The sequence below is a fragment of the Cariama cristata genome, unplaced genomic scaffold (assembly GCF_000690535.1).
Source record: "Cariama cristata isolate BGI_N322 unplaced genomic scaffold, ASM69053v1 scaffold4718, whole genome shotgun sequence".
Lineage (NCBI taxonomy): Eukaryota > Metazoa > Chordata > Aves > Cariamiformes > Cariamidae > Cariama > Cariama cristata.
In genome coordinates, this window is record NW_009631583.1 from 12,672 (window position 1) to 29,429 (window position 16,758).

The 16,758-nt window shown below is 41.7% G+C and overlaps 1 protein-coding gene across 1 annotated transcript in view; it reads right to left on the minus strand.

Annotated features, from left to right (window-relative positions):
- Positions 1-16,758, minus strand: part of DTNB (dystrobrevin, beta) — a gene marked incomplete at its 3' end in the record, with an annotated part of 43,644 nt that overhangs the window by 9,103 nt on the left and 17,783 nt on the right. The window contains exons 5-6 of the mRNA XM_009706009.1: positions 12,105-12,259; positions 4,316-4,421 (exon numbers count right to left, since the gene is read on the minus strand). Coding sequence (XP_009704311.1) covers positions 4,316-4,421; positions 12,105-12,259 — 261 coding nt within the window. The remainder of the gene's footprint in view (positions 1-4,315; positions 4,422-12,104; positions 12,260-16,758) is intronic.

Sequence of the window (16,758 nt, forward strand, 5' to 3'; positions counted from 1 at the left end):
TTAGGAAAGGCAGAAATTCTCAATCCCATTCAGAAATTATTGAAATTATCTTCTGGGAAACTTAAAGATTTATTTGTCACAGAAGGTGGCCAAAGCTTGAGTTATAATACCTCACTGAAGAATGACCTGACATGGTTAAAAACTGTTACGGAACTTTTTAATTGGGAACTCCTAAACCGGAACTGCATTCTCCCTGCCACACACATTTGGGTTTTTTAAATTGTTGTATTTCAGGTAAGATACAATCCTAACCCTAGAGAGTCTATAAGCTAGCAAAGTATTTCTACAAACGCTAATAGAAGCTCAGGATAACAGCCATGGCGAGTTTAAAAGCTAGTTACTCTTTTCTATATTTTTCCTTTGTTATAAATGGGAGAGGAAAAAACCCATAGCCCGAAGACTTCTTCCACTTGCATTTACAAAGGATCCTATTTCTACAAAAGCATAACTAAACAGATTAGAACGCCTGCACAAGAGCATACTGTTATTACGCTGCATATTAGCATGCAAATTGAGATGATGGCTCTCAAAAACGACGTGCTGGCCTATTTGTTTAGATCAATACCAGCAATCCATGGAGTTTCTTTGATGCCTTGAGAAAGAAGATATGTTATTTTTTACTTGTAAATGTTATTTTGCCAGTAAAACAAGCTCAGTTCAGAGCTTAATTGCCTTTTGCTTATACCAGAGTTGAAAAGACAACCAAGGAAATTGCAGGATTTTTCTTTTTTTAAAGCTGTCAACTGAGGTGTTCAAGTGCCTCTGAAGCAGCTCAGCAGTGATTGCCAGAGTAATTAAGGAGAATATTTACAAGCTGTGAAGACGACAAACATCTGCTTGGGAGGAAGGGTTAGGGAAGAAAAGCACTACACTCTGACAAGGTGCAATCCAGAGAAAACTAACTTGCAATGGAAATCGACAACTGACTCCAGAACAAACTACTAAATGGATACTATGAGGAAAAGCGTTCAAGAGAGTAACAGCAAAGACACAAACTTAAAAGGATGGATCTTTATGGACCGAGCCCGGTTTTATCAGATAAACACTGTTTACAGGCTTGTGGTGGAAGAGGAGAACTTCAGGGAATGATTTAATGGGATTTTCACTGCAATCATACCTAGTATCACAAACTCACTGACCAGCTGAGGATGGAAGGGACCTCTGGAGATCTGCTCAAAGCAGGGTCAGGCCACTGTCCAGCTGGGTTCTGGATATCTCCATGGGTGGAGACGCCACAGCCTGGGCAATCTGATGCAGACTTTGACCACCCTCACAATAAAAAAAATTTTTTTTCTTATGTTTAAACAGAATTTCCTGTATTTCCATTTGTGCCCACTGCCTCTTGTCCCCCCACTGGATACCATTGAGAAGAGGGTCATTATATCTTCTTCACTGCTTCCTACCAGTTGTTCACACACAGCGATAAGGTACCCCCTGAGGCTTCTCCTCTCGAGGCTAAGCAGTCCCACCTCTCCCAGCCTGTCCTCTTACCACACATGCTGCAGTCCCTTAATCATCTTTGCAGCCCTTTGCTGGATTCACTCCAGTAAGTCCACATCTCCCTTGTACTGGAGACCCCAGCACTGGACACAGTATTCCAGATTTGGTCTCACCAGTGCTGAACAGAGGGGAATAAACATCTCCCTCGACCTGCTAGCTATGCTCTTCCTAACGCAGCCCAGGACACTGTTGGTCTTTTTTGCTTCAAGATGGCATTGCTGGCTCATGTGCAACTTGGTGTCCACCAGGACCCCCAGGTCCTTTTCTGTCAAATTGTTTTCCAGTCAGTGTGTACTGGTACATGGGGTTATTCCTACCCAGGTGCTGGACTCTGCACTTCCCAGTGCCGAACTTTGTAAGGGTCATGAAGAAAGAAGCAAAGTTATTTTTAAGACCTCACATTCTCATGAATCTGCACTGGGAGAATCATTTTGTATGTGTCAGGATACACGACTACAGCCTTGATCTCCACGACCTGCTAAGCCTGCAGTGGCTTGCCACATACCTCTGTACATCAGCTGCAACGATTTCTCATCAGCACTTTTAAGCAGAGGAACTGCTGCCTGACTCTGGAGCAAAAATACCACTTGCAACAGAATAAAAGTTTGAGGAAAAAGAAACTGTAGTAACTTAGAGGGCAAGAACACTGGCACAAATTATCAATGGTAACATAACACAGCAAGCAGCGAGGGAGGTAGTTGTAGAAGAGGCTGATAAGAATTAGAAACATAATTTTCATGTCATAAACATCAAAAGTTACCCTATCAAGTTATCTGAATGCTAAACCTATGTGTAACAAGACTCCTATGTGTAACACAGGATTAATTCTGTGGACTGGTTGGCAGAAAAGATGAATGAGGAGAACCTCTTGCTGCTTGGAAGAAAGTGTCGGCAGGCAAAAGGGACACCTATGCAACTGCTCCCGATGAAGATGGTTGGACTGGGATCTGCACGTTATAGAGCAGCCATATCGCACAATGAGGGCAACAGGAGCTGTCGTGTAATATAAGAATGCATGCACTAATCTGTAAGGATGATATTATTCTGGGTATCTAGCAATTTCCTCCAGGCACTTTCAAGCAGAAAAAAGATCAGACTATGGATTATCTCCAGATCTTTCCACCATTTCACTTCTGTCCAAACATTACGTTTAAACATTTTACCCTTGCCTAAGCTCTGTGCAATTTTATTCTGACCTGTAATTCATATATACGATTTTACTGCCTGTTTCCTTACAGTGTTTATTCCACCCTATGTGCTTTTCTTCAAGTACAAGGATAAAGGAAGAAGAAGAAAGCAAGAAGTAACTGCCACCCTTCTATTACTGCAACCTGTCACATAAGGATGGGAAAGACACTGCAGTACTGTAGTTTACCTAATATTTTAATAGATCAACCTCCTCTCCTTTTTGGTAAGTTTTCCCGTAAGATTTGTCTCCATGAAACTGCTCCCCTCCAAGTTATTTTTTTTTAAAAAATCACTTTTTTAATGAGACCCACAGTTACCATGAAATGTCTGTAAACATACAGAGCAATTGGGAAATTCACCTTCTCTTCTGTTGCAATAAAGAAAAGGCCCATTGAGCATTGCAATACAAATCTTGTTCACTGCTGAAGAAATGCTGATTAAATTCACAACCAGATAAGCTTTGAAAGAGGATCAAGAGAAGACAATGAAACAAATGCCAAAACCCAGCATATCAAAATCACAACAATACTTAACCATGTCACAGGCATAAATGTCAAGAAACGGAGAAAGGAATATAAATCATGAAAACTTACCTAGAGACAGACTGCCAAGCTATGCCTGGCAACAACTAGGAAAAACAAGAGTCTAGAGTTTATCTACCTGTGTCTTAAAAGGAAGAAGTCTATACACCTTGAAATGACTATAAATGCATTAAGCGGAAGAAGAGGTAACAACTAGTAGGGCAGGGGTTTTGAAGGATGATAACATGATTTTACTCTGTGGGGAAGGAAACAAAGGATGAAGTTTAGTTTATGGGTGAAGAAAAAAAAAAGTTTTTTTTTCCTTCCTAGAATTCACATACAAAACATCATACACATGTACTGTGTGCAACTGCACAAGAAATTAAACACACCACCTTTTTGGCCACTAAAAACAACAAATAGTTTCAATACACTTGCATAACCTTCCTCAGGAAACCTTTTTGCTTCCCTGAACTCCATAAAGCCCTCTCAGCTAGATGACTCTTTCATCACTCTTTCTCACTGTTAATCTTCAGTTTTCCATCCCTTATTGCTCCTTAAATACTTTCCATAGGCAGTAAATCCAGGAAATTTTAGCTAAGAAAAGGTCTGGAAGTGAGAGGAGCTCAGCATTTACCTCTCATAGCGAGCAGTGAAGTGACTCATGTGCTGAAATGCTGCTCAAGACAGACATTTGAATGGGTACCAAAATCTTTGGGAGTTAGCACTCGAAAGCATATGTTAAAGCATAGTTCAAGTGAAGTTTTTAAAAAGTTTCAGAATAAGTATGAACATTTAGAGAATACTGTTTTTCTGCTGCTTGTATTTTCATCCTCCACTACTAGCCATGCTAGAACTCTAAAATTAATCTTGTTTTGCATTGTTGCTGACGATTTCATGAAGAATCAGTCTTCATCCCAGAAGCGCAGGATACTTTTCACTCCAACAAAAGTCTGGGCTTAAACGTTCTGGGACTAAGATCGTTGAAGTGGGAATGATGAAGGCATTAAGTGCTTTGTTATGTGAGAAAGGACAGCATATTTACAAATGTTGAACAGAAACCCTGCTCTGACCACATATTTCAAATAAGAAAATACTCCATTTACCATTTTCAACATGGGCAAGTCTGTGCATGAGAGGCAGCCACACAAGGCACTGAGGAGGTGGATCAGCCATCAAAGTGTCTAAAAACATGTTTAGCATGATCTTTTTCTGCAAAGAAAAGAGAAATAGAATTTAATTATAAGAAAAATTTCGATTTTATATACCAAAAACTACTTCAGTGTTAAAATCTCTCTCTGACTCAACTTCTGTCTACCAGGAACATTACATATGCTATAAGGAGATAAAAATCACAACTTCTTTGCTCAGGGAGTTTCAGTCTATGTTAGGCAAACAGTAACACCACAAAGAAGGAATTAGACATGATATAATCATACAAAAATAAATGATAAACAGATGAACAGAAAACCCCAAGAAATAGAGGACTAGTCAGTCAGCATTGGTTCCTGAGTTGCAGTTGAAGATTCTTATTTTGAAGAGGAATTTGACAAATGTGAGTGGAGGTTATTTAACAATGTAGAAAACGGAATTTCAAATGTACAGACAGCACTGAAAAAAGTAGACACACATAACAGTAATTACAACTAATATTCATACACGATCCATACAGTAAATGATTTTTTTTTAAAGGCAAAATAAGAAAAAGAATAGGCAAGGGGGGAACTAGGCTAAGATTTTAAATGACTGTCAATAAAAATGAAATTGAAATCATTAGGAGAAGGAAGTCAGGCATGTTAAGAGTAATATTTTCTAAGGCTTCAAATTCAAGTGAGCAAGAGAAAATATCTGCTGCAAATACAAACAGATGGAGATAACTGGTAAGAAAAACAGCTAAGAATATTACGGATACAAAGAAAGAATATGTTGGCTTTTGCATACAATAAGCTAGATGCTTAAGAACTTCCCACAGGCAGACGGCCAGCTGGTCAGATGGCACGTTTTTCTCACCTTAGCATATGGCAGCGTTACTCCAAAAAGCATCCGCAACAGGGAGGCTAAGCAGAGCTAGAGAAAAAGCCAGGCTGGTTTTCTAGGAGCTGTGAACTAAACGTAGCTTTCACTTGCAACTATCATGCCAAAAATTAAGGTGTTTTTTTGTTTGGGGTTTCTTTTGGTTGTAGGTTGTTTGGGTTTTTTCTGTTTTGTTTTCTTGTTTGTTTGTTTTTTTTTAATTAAAGAGAAGGTTTATATTTAAAGAATCAATATTTTCATGATTAGTGGCAAATACATACATCTAATACCTCTGCAGCTAACTACCCTGGAGAGATAATATGGAATTACAATTATCTATCCCAGTTACCATTAAGGAAAATTCTAAAAAATATTTAACCTGACTTCTTCCAATTTTTATAAGTTATCCTTGTTCCATTCTATCTGCTTAGTAAATGAAAAGCTTTTCCTGAACCGTTAGCTGCTGCTACAAGAGAGTCCAAGAATGTCCTTTGCCAGATACAACCTTAGACACACTACCTGGACAAGCACGAACGCCTGGATCCTGCCTGGCGATCCTAGCCTTCCCTCCTCCTTGAAGCCAGGTCATCCTTTGGGCTATTAGTGACCACACACAGTCAACCTGCCTTCCTCTCTCCTTGGAGGAAGACATCCAAAATCTTTTCACAAACACACATCTTGCTAAGGCCATGAAACACACTAAATATGCTGAACCAAGCCTTCTGAGAGATGGAGAACCACCGTTTTTAACTGGGAATTAACCGATTGTGGTATGTGACATCTGAGACCAGAAAGGGCTGCTTGTGTAATCAGGAACCATTGTGCTAATGATGTTAAATGGCAGCATCGTTTGTAATTGATATGCAGATTGTATGTTTCAAATCTGAGCGTAATCACCTAGTTGCTTACTTGTATAGGTATCGTACAACTTTATAAAAATGCCTCCAAGGTTCCGAATTACACCTTGGCTCTCATCTCTCATACTGTTTCCTATACAAGAGTATGAAGGTTACTCCAAATAATAAATACTGCTCACAGACAGACAAGTTTTCTGGAGACAAGACTCAGGATCCATCAGACATCACACCCATTTTCAAAAAGTGTAAAAAGGAGGACCCTAGGAACTACTGGCCTGCCTCACCTCCATGCCTGTTAAGATCATGGAGCAGATCCTCCTGGAAAACATGTGGAAACATATGGAAAATAGGGAGGTGATTATTCTGCAAGGCCTTTGATATGGGCCACCACAACATTCTGGCCACTAAATTGGAGAGATATGAGTTTGATGGATGGACTGTTAGATGGATAGGGAATTGGCTGGGTGGCCATGTCCAAAGAGTTAGAGTCAATGGCTCAACGCTCAAGTAGAAACCAGTAACAAGTGGTGTCCCTCAAGGGTCTGTACTGGGACCATAACTATTTACTATCTTCATCAATGACACAGACAGTGAGATTGAGCACACCCTTAGCAAGTTTGCAGACGACAGCAAGCTGAGTAGTGCAGTTGACGTGTCAGAGGGAAGGGACACCATCCAGAGGGACCTTGACAGGCCGTAGGAGGGGGCCAGTATGAACATTCATGAAGTTCAACAAAGTCAAGTGCAAGGTCCTGCACCTAGGCCAGGGCAATCGCCAATAGGGGACAGGCTGGTGGACGAAGGGATTGAGAGCAGCCCTGCGGTGAAGGACTTGGGGGTACTGGTGGACAAAAAAATTGGACATGACCCAGCAATGAGCACTCGCAGCCAACCGTATCCTGGGTTGCATCAAAAGAAGCGTGGCCAGCAGGTGAAGGGATGGGGATATTCCTCCTCCACTCTCCTGAGACCCCACCTGGAATACAGCGTCCAGCTTTGGAGCCCAGTGTACAAGAAAGACAGGGACCTGTTGGAGTGGGTCCAGAGGAGGGCTACAACAATTGTCAGAGGGCTGAAACACCTCTCTTATCGAGAAAGTTGGGGTTGTTCAGCCTGGAGAAGAGAAGGCTCCAGGGAGACCTTACTGTAGCCTTTCAATATATAAAGGGGGCTTATAAAAAAAGACAGAGAAAGACTTTTTACCAGGGCCTGCAGCGACAGAACAAGGGGCAATGGTTTGTAACTGAAAGAGTACAGGTTTAGATTGGACATGAGGAAGAAATTTTTTTATGATGAGGGTGGTGAGGCAGTGGCAGAGGGTGCCCGGAAAAGCTGTGGCTGCCCCATCCCTAGAAGTGTTCAAGGCCAGGTTGGATGGGGCCCTGAGCAAACTGGTGTGGTGGGAGGGGTCCCTGCCCATGGCAGGGGGTTGGAACTGGGTGGGCTTTAAGGTCCCTTCCAACCCATGATTGTATGACACTCTGCTTAGACAGTGATACATGATATGCACAGTGGCAGAACCACCTAAACCTAGCAGGAGAGCTTCTTTCTGCTATAGACAAGGATGTTTCAAAGAAAAAAAAAACACGGGTTCCCTTTAAGCAGTGAGAACCTTATGAGTCGCCAAAGCCATGTACGGAGCGCTGCAACTCCCCTGTGCTGCACAAGGGGGCAGCAGGGACACAGGCTGGGGGCGGGGTCTCCATCACGCACCCAGGATTCTTAGCAGGCCACTGACACACGAATCACCCAGCATTCTCACGGCGACGTCTTGTCTGTCCGGGCACAGGCAGTCTCAGTAACGGCTCAGTTGACAGGAAAGCAAACAGCAGTCTCCTCCTGGAAACGGTGAATGTGTCAGAGAAGGAGCCTAGGTAACGCCCTTTCTTGCAGCTGGTCTAACGGTTCCTACTGGGCTCAGAACCCAACCATGGTGCAAACACAAAAATATCACTCAGTCACTGCTTGTGACACAACCACCACCAAATAACCTGCCAGCAGGTTCCAAACTCCAAGAACATAAACTGAAAATCAGTAAATGTGAAAGCACAGCCAGTCATGACGGTCAAATGATCCCCAGGAGAACAAAGACAATTCTGCAGAGATGCTCTCTGTAATCACCTGCTTACTCTCTGTTCTATTTTAATAATTGTTTTTACCAATTGCTGTTCGCATACCTACTTGTCTTAATAGCTCTGTAGTCTCAGACCTTCTTGCGGGTGGGTGCACTGGCAGGTTATAGCAATGCTATTCTTACATATAAAAGAATGGCATAGGCTTGCTTCAACAGCAAAAACTCCGCCAGTCTTACTGTTACATGGCCAACGTGCTTGTTTCAACAAGATGTTAATGCATATATTTCCCCACAAAATACTGGCACAAAACCACATCCCCCGAGCCCACACAAAGGCAAGCAATTTTGAACTCTGCAGTGATCAAAGGACATTATACTGATCTAAGCAGCTGTGTGTTAGACCCCACCTGTACCTCTGTCCTGCACCTCCTGCTTAAACTGCAACTCTATCAGAGCATCCTTACACCATCCTTTACACACAAGACCATCCTGTCCTTAATAAGTACATCTTTATTACTCGTTTTAACAAGACTGTACATCCTGACCATCCTTCTGACACTGTTAAGCTCGTGCAGTCAGTTCAGCTATCAGCCATACCATCCACTAAGCCTGAGTCAGCCAAGGCTTTAGCAAAGCTTTCATGCAAGGTATGCACAGATCAACGCCTATCCAGGCCTCCTTGTAGAGTTTGTGCTGCTGAGTTTCAACACAATAATGTGCAGCTTGACTGTACAGAAGTCAAGCTCCTGGCCCCCAAGTCTCTGAAGTAAACTTCTGAGCCCAGTAGAAACACAACAATTACACTACTCTGTAAATGAGATATAAGTGGACACACCTCTGCAATGACAGGACAGGCTGTGCCGTAAACACAGAAAGATTCTAAGGCAGGGCATGTCATGGTGATACAACATCACTGACAAGTAGATGGATTGTAGCAAAGTGAACAGGAGTCTTAAGAAAAGTACGACACGATAGCTTACATCTGCAGAAGCCCCCACTTGACCTAGAACAGTAAATTATTACCGGAAGCTCTTTGTACATCTGGAAGCCATCACAAAGAATGCAGCTTTTGTCAAAAGCATCCTAATAAACTCCATTTTGCATGGGCAACAGGTTTGAATTCTTTCATCTGTGACCCAAGAAATGGAACAAAGTTGTGGAGTGCATACAATCACTGACACTTCTTTGCCTGTCTGCCCTTTCACCACTCAGATAGCAGTAAATTATTAGCCTTTGGCACCTGAAAGAAGTGGCTTCCAGAACCAGGACCTCCATGGGTAGCCAGGAACCACAGCTGGCCAGGAAGGATTTATCTTTTGGTAGTTTAAGTAACACTAGGGAATGTTCCTGGCACTAAAACTCAATCGTGCACGCTTTTATGTTATCAAACCTGTGCCAGGTTTAACCACTCACTCTCCCAAATGATTCCAGCATCCAGATCAGGTGTTAATATCAGCTAGGAATAATTTTCAATAAACAGTTTCCATGTAACCACCCTGCTTGAGGGAATGAGAGAGTTTAATAGCATGGATGTGGTTAGACCATTCCGGTTGGTCTTAGGACCACAGAACAGCTTAAGGCACTGTTTAGTTAACTACAACAGACGTAGCTTATATGCCCCTCATGTAAATGCCAAAGTCTGAAACCCCACAGCTTTACCAATGCCACCTGGAGAGAATTTCAGCAAAATGATAGGCTGCAAAAGGAGAATATCGCAGAAATACCTCTGGGAAGCTTATTTTCAGATCTGTGAGGCATAAGAAAATGGAATTAAATCTAAAAACAGATTATCCATCTACTTCCCAGGACCTGTTTGAGTCAATGTTTTCAAATAAATTAAAGAACTGTCTTGGGGTACAATGTATATCTGGATTAATTAAAAAAACACTACCACTCTACAAGCCTGGCCTTACACTAGGGATTTTGTTTTGCTGAATAAAATTAGAGCAAAGGAATTTCTACAAGTGAATCAATATGAAGAACTAGCTTTATTGTTCATGGGAGCCAAAGTTAAAGAGTGTTAAGACATGCCGCAGGCAAGCCATGTGCAAATCAGAATCACAGAACCGTTTAGGTTGGAAAAGGCCCTTAAGATCACGGAGCCCAACCGTTAACCTGGCACTGCCAAGCCCACCACTAACCCATGGCCCTCAGCACCACATCTACACGGCTTTTAAATACCTCCAGGGATGGGGACTCCACCACGTCCCTGGGCAGCCTGTGCCAGTGCCTGACCACCCTCTGGGTGAAGAAATTCTTCCCAATATCCAATCTAAACCTCCCCTGGCACACCTTGAGACCTTTGCTCTTGTCCTATCACTTGTTACGTGGGAGAAGGGACCAACCCCCACCTGGCTACCCCCTCTTTTCAGGTCGTTGTAGAGAGCGATCAGGTCTCCCCTCAGCCTCCTCTTCTCCAGACCAAACCCCCCCAGCTCCCTCAGCCGCTCCAGACCCTTCACCACCTTCGTTGCCCTTCTCTGCACTCGCTCCAGCACCTCAAGGTCTTTCTTGTGGTGAGGGGCCCAGAACTGGACAGAGCACTCGAGGTGCGGCCTCACCAGTGCCGAGTACAGGGGGACAATCACTGCCCTGGTCCTGCTGGCCACGCTGTTTCTGACACAGGTCAGGATGCCACTGGCCTTCTTGGCCACCTGGGCACACTGCTGGCCCGTATTCATGGGCAGTTACTATACCTCACCTGGCTATCACGGCAAGATTTGCATCTCTTTATGGGTAAAAGAGAAATAGTCACTTCCAGAGTGTAGGCTTCCAAACAAAAACCCCCATCCCCATTCCCTTTGCAGACAACGGAAAGAGCATGTAAAGCTTAGAATCTGATGTCTGACTTCTATAGCTCCATAGCAAGGCTGCAGTTTTACATTCGAGAGCAGGGCCACTTACATGAAACTTGATTTCATCGGACCAGTTTCCCTATGTGCATAAGCGGCTTGCACTGACCTGACAGAAAGGGTGGCATGTCCTCAGGAACAAGCGTGGCCCACAAATGCCTCAGCCAGTATGGAAACAGTAAAAAAGTATTTACTAATTACCCTATTAGTAAAACAAAACTGTGTCCCCAGTAACTCACAGATGAGCTGGAGCTCTCAATTCCTAAATCAAAGGCTGTTTCCTACTGTGTTGTATTTCAAATACACTAATTGCTAATTAACTTAAATTTAGCAAAAGTGACTATAAATTCTAAATCTAAATGCTTCAGAAATATTTCTTCCAGAACATAATCATGACCAGAGTCTAAACATTTAATTTTAGGCCTAAGATTATCAAGGTTCAGGTTTATAGTTGATTTAAGGATTATTTATACTATTTACATTATCTCAAATTAGAAACAAATCCTTGGAACAATGAAATTACAACTAAAATGCATAAAGAAATAAAAAGCTCTTTTAAGATCATTACTACATCTACTCCAAATGTTACATGTAATGGAAATGTTTTTTCCAAAACAGCTATACCAATAAGCACAACAGGGAAATTGATTTAAAAATAAACTATGTGTACACAATGTCTTTATTTCGTACAGACCCAACCAAACCTGCAAGTAATTTGTTGAAACTAATACTCCTAACACACTGAGAAAGCCTAAAAAAACCCCAAACATCAAGGGAAAGATAATAAAACCCGCTGCGTTTCATGTTTCAGAAAAGAAATAGGTCATCCTTGCTGTTCTTCTGATAGGCAACAGAAGCATTCCTTCGAGGAGGGGGAACAAACTAAAATTGTGCACAATCCTTTAATCGTCTAAAATCCAGACTTACTATTTTAAATTATTCAGACTGTCTTCTTAAAATTGCTTAGGTTCTGTAGTGTACATTACCAAATCCCCTTCCTCCAAACCCCATACAAACCACAACCAACGCAGTCGGTGGACTTTAGAAGAAAGCACTGTATTAACAAGCAATACAAAAATCCTGGTTTGTTAACTCTTACTTGTTGTGGGAAACAGGTCCGTACAGAATGCTCTGTGTATCCAAAGGAAGGCCCCTCAAACACAGCTGTTGGAAGTTTTAGAACTTCTTTCAAAAACTGATCAAACTTTGTAAATATCATTAGTCCATTTGAATCTGATATTTGAGAGAAAATATCTGTAAGAAAATATAATAAAACCCTACAGTAAATACATGCTTACTATAGAAAAGAAAAAAAATTACTTCAATCCATTTAAACCCCAAGAAATTTTTTTGTTTTATTCTGAACAATTTCTTATCACTTGCTATCAAGATAAAATTTATAAATTAACATATTTAAACATGCTATAATATAAATCTTCCCGTTTCCTCCATCCCATCTCACCCAGTCTTGAGAAAAGATTCTGCCAGTGCATTAACTGTGACAGCAAGAAAGCAGAAGCTAGGAGGCATTACAAAAGTTACAGAACAGTACAACTTCAAGTTTACGTCTTCAAAATACAACTATATGAAATCCTCCAAGAAGTCTCCTAGAATTAAAAAATGTTGTAAGAATCACAAAGTCAAAACTGGCAAAACTCCTGGTAAATCCGGTGCACGTCAACGGCATGTTGAATTTAAGTAATGCAGCATTAGAAGAGAGCATCAGAAGTAAAGTAGCCAGAAACTGGGGTGCAATGACCTCCATCTCCAAGGCTAAAACACACAAGCCATGCAGCTGAGCGGATGGGGAAGAGGAAAGCCGATGGAATTTTATATCAGAGATGCTGCGCGCACTGAAGAGCTAGAATAGGAACTTTTGTCCTTACACAAGAAATATGTTTGTGATGGGACCAAGTATGCTTTTTTATCAGCTATGTGGGGCTAAATATATTTCTGAAACCAAAAAGAGGATCGAGCAAGATATTCAGCAATCTCAGGTACATATGGAAAAAGAAAGGTAGGGAGGGTGGTCCCAGAAGGCGGCAGGGAGGAGGGCACTTTTGCAGGTATTTGCAGTCCCATGCCTTGCTCCTAGCGATGAGCACGTGGACAGAAGGATGTCTCCTGGGTCTCCTGCCCTGGAGTCCCTCCACCCCCTTACTTCAGAGGGCCCAAATCCCCCTGTCCTCTGCTCCAGCCATTCCAGGTGAGCAATCCAAAGCTCCCAGCTCTCATGTCTCAGGAAAGGTAAAAAATACAGGAAAAGATGTGTAGATAGCATTGTAAGAAAACGATGCCGTATTTTATATTAGGACAGATGCATGCAGATAAAGCAGAACTGTCCTGGGATCAAAAATCTCTTTGGAAAAGACAAATCTCTCAAACAGCAAAACTGAGTCTGATATACTTGCAGAGCCAGATTACTCTCTAAAGGAAGATTTCTCTAATAAGAGCACTAATATTAGCAAGACCTAAAGTTTTCCAAGATGTGACAGATACCAGAATTCCTCACTAAACAGCCACTGAATTATCTATGAGGTTATTTAAAACACCATCAGTAATTAAACATCAAAAAGAATCTGTTGACAGAAACTAAGCTTAATTTAAGTGATCAAAACTAGGTCTGTAAAAAAAAAAACCCACTATTTCAGAAAGTAAACTAGAGAAATTATTCCAATCCCCTGAATGAATGAGCTCATAAAGAAACCTACAATATCTAAGTTAAGGGTGATAAAGCCCTCTGGAATTTGTATCACTGGCTAAATAGACAACCTTGAAGTGAAGGTCTGAAGCCCATGTTGAATGATCTTATAAGCCATATTAGGAATAGCAGGAGGAAAAAAAAAAAAAGGGGAAAAAAGAGAAATGAGAGTTGGGGGGAATACTGTATTTTAGAAAATTAAGCCAAGCAGAAAATTTAAATTTTACCTGAAAATTGAATGTAGCAAAGTCAGGATCAAAATGCACACAAATGAAAACTATGGAGACAAGTAAAACTAATTAGACAGCCAAACTTCCAGAATCCTAATCCATTCCAGATCAGAATCACTCCAGAACTGGCAGATGCACAAAAACTGAAGGTCGAGTAATAAATCTGTCAAGGTGGGACTGGTAGAACATGACTGGAACACGACAGTACTTGTATTTAAAAAAGGACAGAAGTCTTCTGGGTATATACAGTCTATTAATCTGAACTGAACAGTACGTAAGATTTAAACTATTTTAAAGAGAAAGTAATTAAAGCTATGGAAATAAATTGAAAATGAGATAAGATAGAACAGGCTATATCAAGGGTAAATAAAAAACCCCCAAACGCCACTAACCTATATCTTGCAGTCATAAAAAAGTGATTTTTATAGTCAAACTAAAGTTGATCTCATTTACACGGGGAACTTCCACATGGGAAATCACCAGTGAAATTGGAAAAGATAAAGATTAGTAGGATATAATTATGTAGTCATCTGCCCTTTTAAAGGGCAGTAAATTACCCCCAAAGAGAAAACCTCAAACAAAACAGAGGCTAACAATGTAATTTCTCAAGAGCTCACCTCAGGGTCACAATAGGCATATGCTAATGGTTTCTGATAACAAGGTATTACACTTTAATTCTCATAAAATTTCAGTTCAATCCTACTATGCTATAAACATTTTTTTTAAACCAGAGAGAATAAAAAAAATTTTGAACTACAAAAAACACTGCTCAGTCCCCAAAATACCAACATAAAATGGTACTTGTGCAACTCACTATTTCCTTTTTTCAAATGTTTGTAGTAAAACTTTTATACTAAGAACAGAACTCATAACATCATCTGTTAAACCAGTCCAACAGTTCCCTCGAGAGCCTCTTTTCAGTTGCTTTTAACTGCCAAAATTGACTGTTCTGTGTTTTGCAATCAAGGCATTTGCCTGATGCTTTGTACAGTTTCAGCTGAAGGCTCTACCATTTCTCCGATTAAGTTAAAAACAAAGCAACAAAAACCTGGCACTCTCATTTTCCAGGGTCTTGACCTTCGGTGTATCCTGTGTCTCTCAATTCCTATGAAGTTGTCAATTTTTATTGTACAAATTCATAAAATATTTGTTAAATACTAGGTCTAATATCAGTAAAAGCCAAGGAAATAAATTTCACAGATGAATTGGTTTGACTGTGCTTTTTCATTTGGGTGGTGGTGGAGGGGAGGAGGTGGGTGCATGCAGGTTTTTTGGCATTAATCCACAGTATATATTAAGGTCAAAAGGGAAATCCAAGGAAATACAGGTCAGTCAGCCCCACTTTGGTTCCCAGGAAAATCATGTAGCAAATCTTGGTGCACATTCCTGCGTACATGAAAGAAAAGGTGACTGGGATCCGTCAGTACAGATCTACCGAGGCTAAATTACACATGACCAGTTCGATCGTCGTCTGTGACAAGATGACTGAATTTGTAGGTATCATTCATCCCAACTGAAGCAAGGTTTTTTACTTATTATTTCCCCACAACATTCCAGTATCCCTCTGGGGATGTCACAGTCTGCATGGACAAACAACCAGATGGGCAAGTAGCTGGCCGGATGATCAGGCTTGGAGGGCAGCGGATAATGAGTCAAATTCTACGTGGAGGCCAATAGCAAGTGGACTACTGCTGGAAACTGTCCTGGGACATGTCCTGCTCAACATGTCTATCAATGATCTGGGAGAGGTGCCAGAGCGCATGTACTCTTGTTGAGTTTGCAGATGATGCCAAACAGGGTGGCCCAGGTGACATCCTTGAGGGCAAGGGCCGCCATCCCACAGGACCCAGACTGGCTGGAAGAATGGGCTAGCAGGAACTGTATGAAATTCAAAAGACAAATCCAAAGTCAGGCCCATGGGAAGGAAGAGATTCTAGCAGCAATCCAGGCTGGGGACTGCCTGGCTGGGGAGCTGCTCTGCTGGAAAGTTCTGTGCGGGTTTTGAGGTCACAAACTGAACATGATCCAGCAGCACGCTCTGGCAGCAAAGGTGGCCAGTAACATCCTGGGCTCTATGAACAGGAGCCCAGCTAGCAGAGGGAAGTGATTATCCTCCTCTATTCAGCACTTGTTAGACCTCTTCTAGGTACTGGGTCCAATTTTGGGACTCCTCCAGAATCAGAGAACTGTTGAGAATCACAGAGTATGAAAGACACAGAATATGAAAGATAAATTGAAGTGAGCTCTGTAGAGGACTACAAGGATGGTCAGCATGCTGGAGCACTTAACCTATGAGGACAGGCTGAGGAAACAGCAATTGTTCAGCCTGGAGAAGATAAGACACTGAGAAGACCCAATAACACCACCCAAACACCTACAAGGAGATGATGAAGATGCTTTTGGAGGAAAATTTAGCGATTAGAGTTTGAGTTAGGTATCATAAAGGTCATAAGTCTGTGGCAGATACTGGAGAGATCAGAGGATCTAAGAGCCTCCAAGAACCACCTACCAGATAGCTGAGCACCTAACGCCAGTCGCTGGAGAGATCCATGTTTTACAGGCTTGTGCATATATGTATATATTTATGCCACTAACAGGCTTTCATCCTCACCAGGCAGACGGGGGGAACAGAATCAGGTCACTGGTGCTGTTCCTGTTCATATGGGTACTTTCTGTGTTGACCTGTGTGCGCTTGTTCCTACTGGGAATGCACGCCTACCTTCACCACTGCGGAAATGGGGACATGACACTGCAGCAGCCTTACCTCTATCAGATCAGTAGACGTTGTAGCAACTCCTAACATCTGTTATAAACAAATGAGA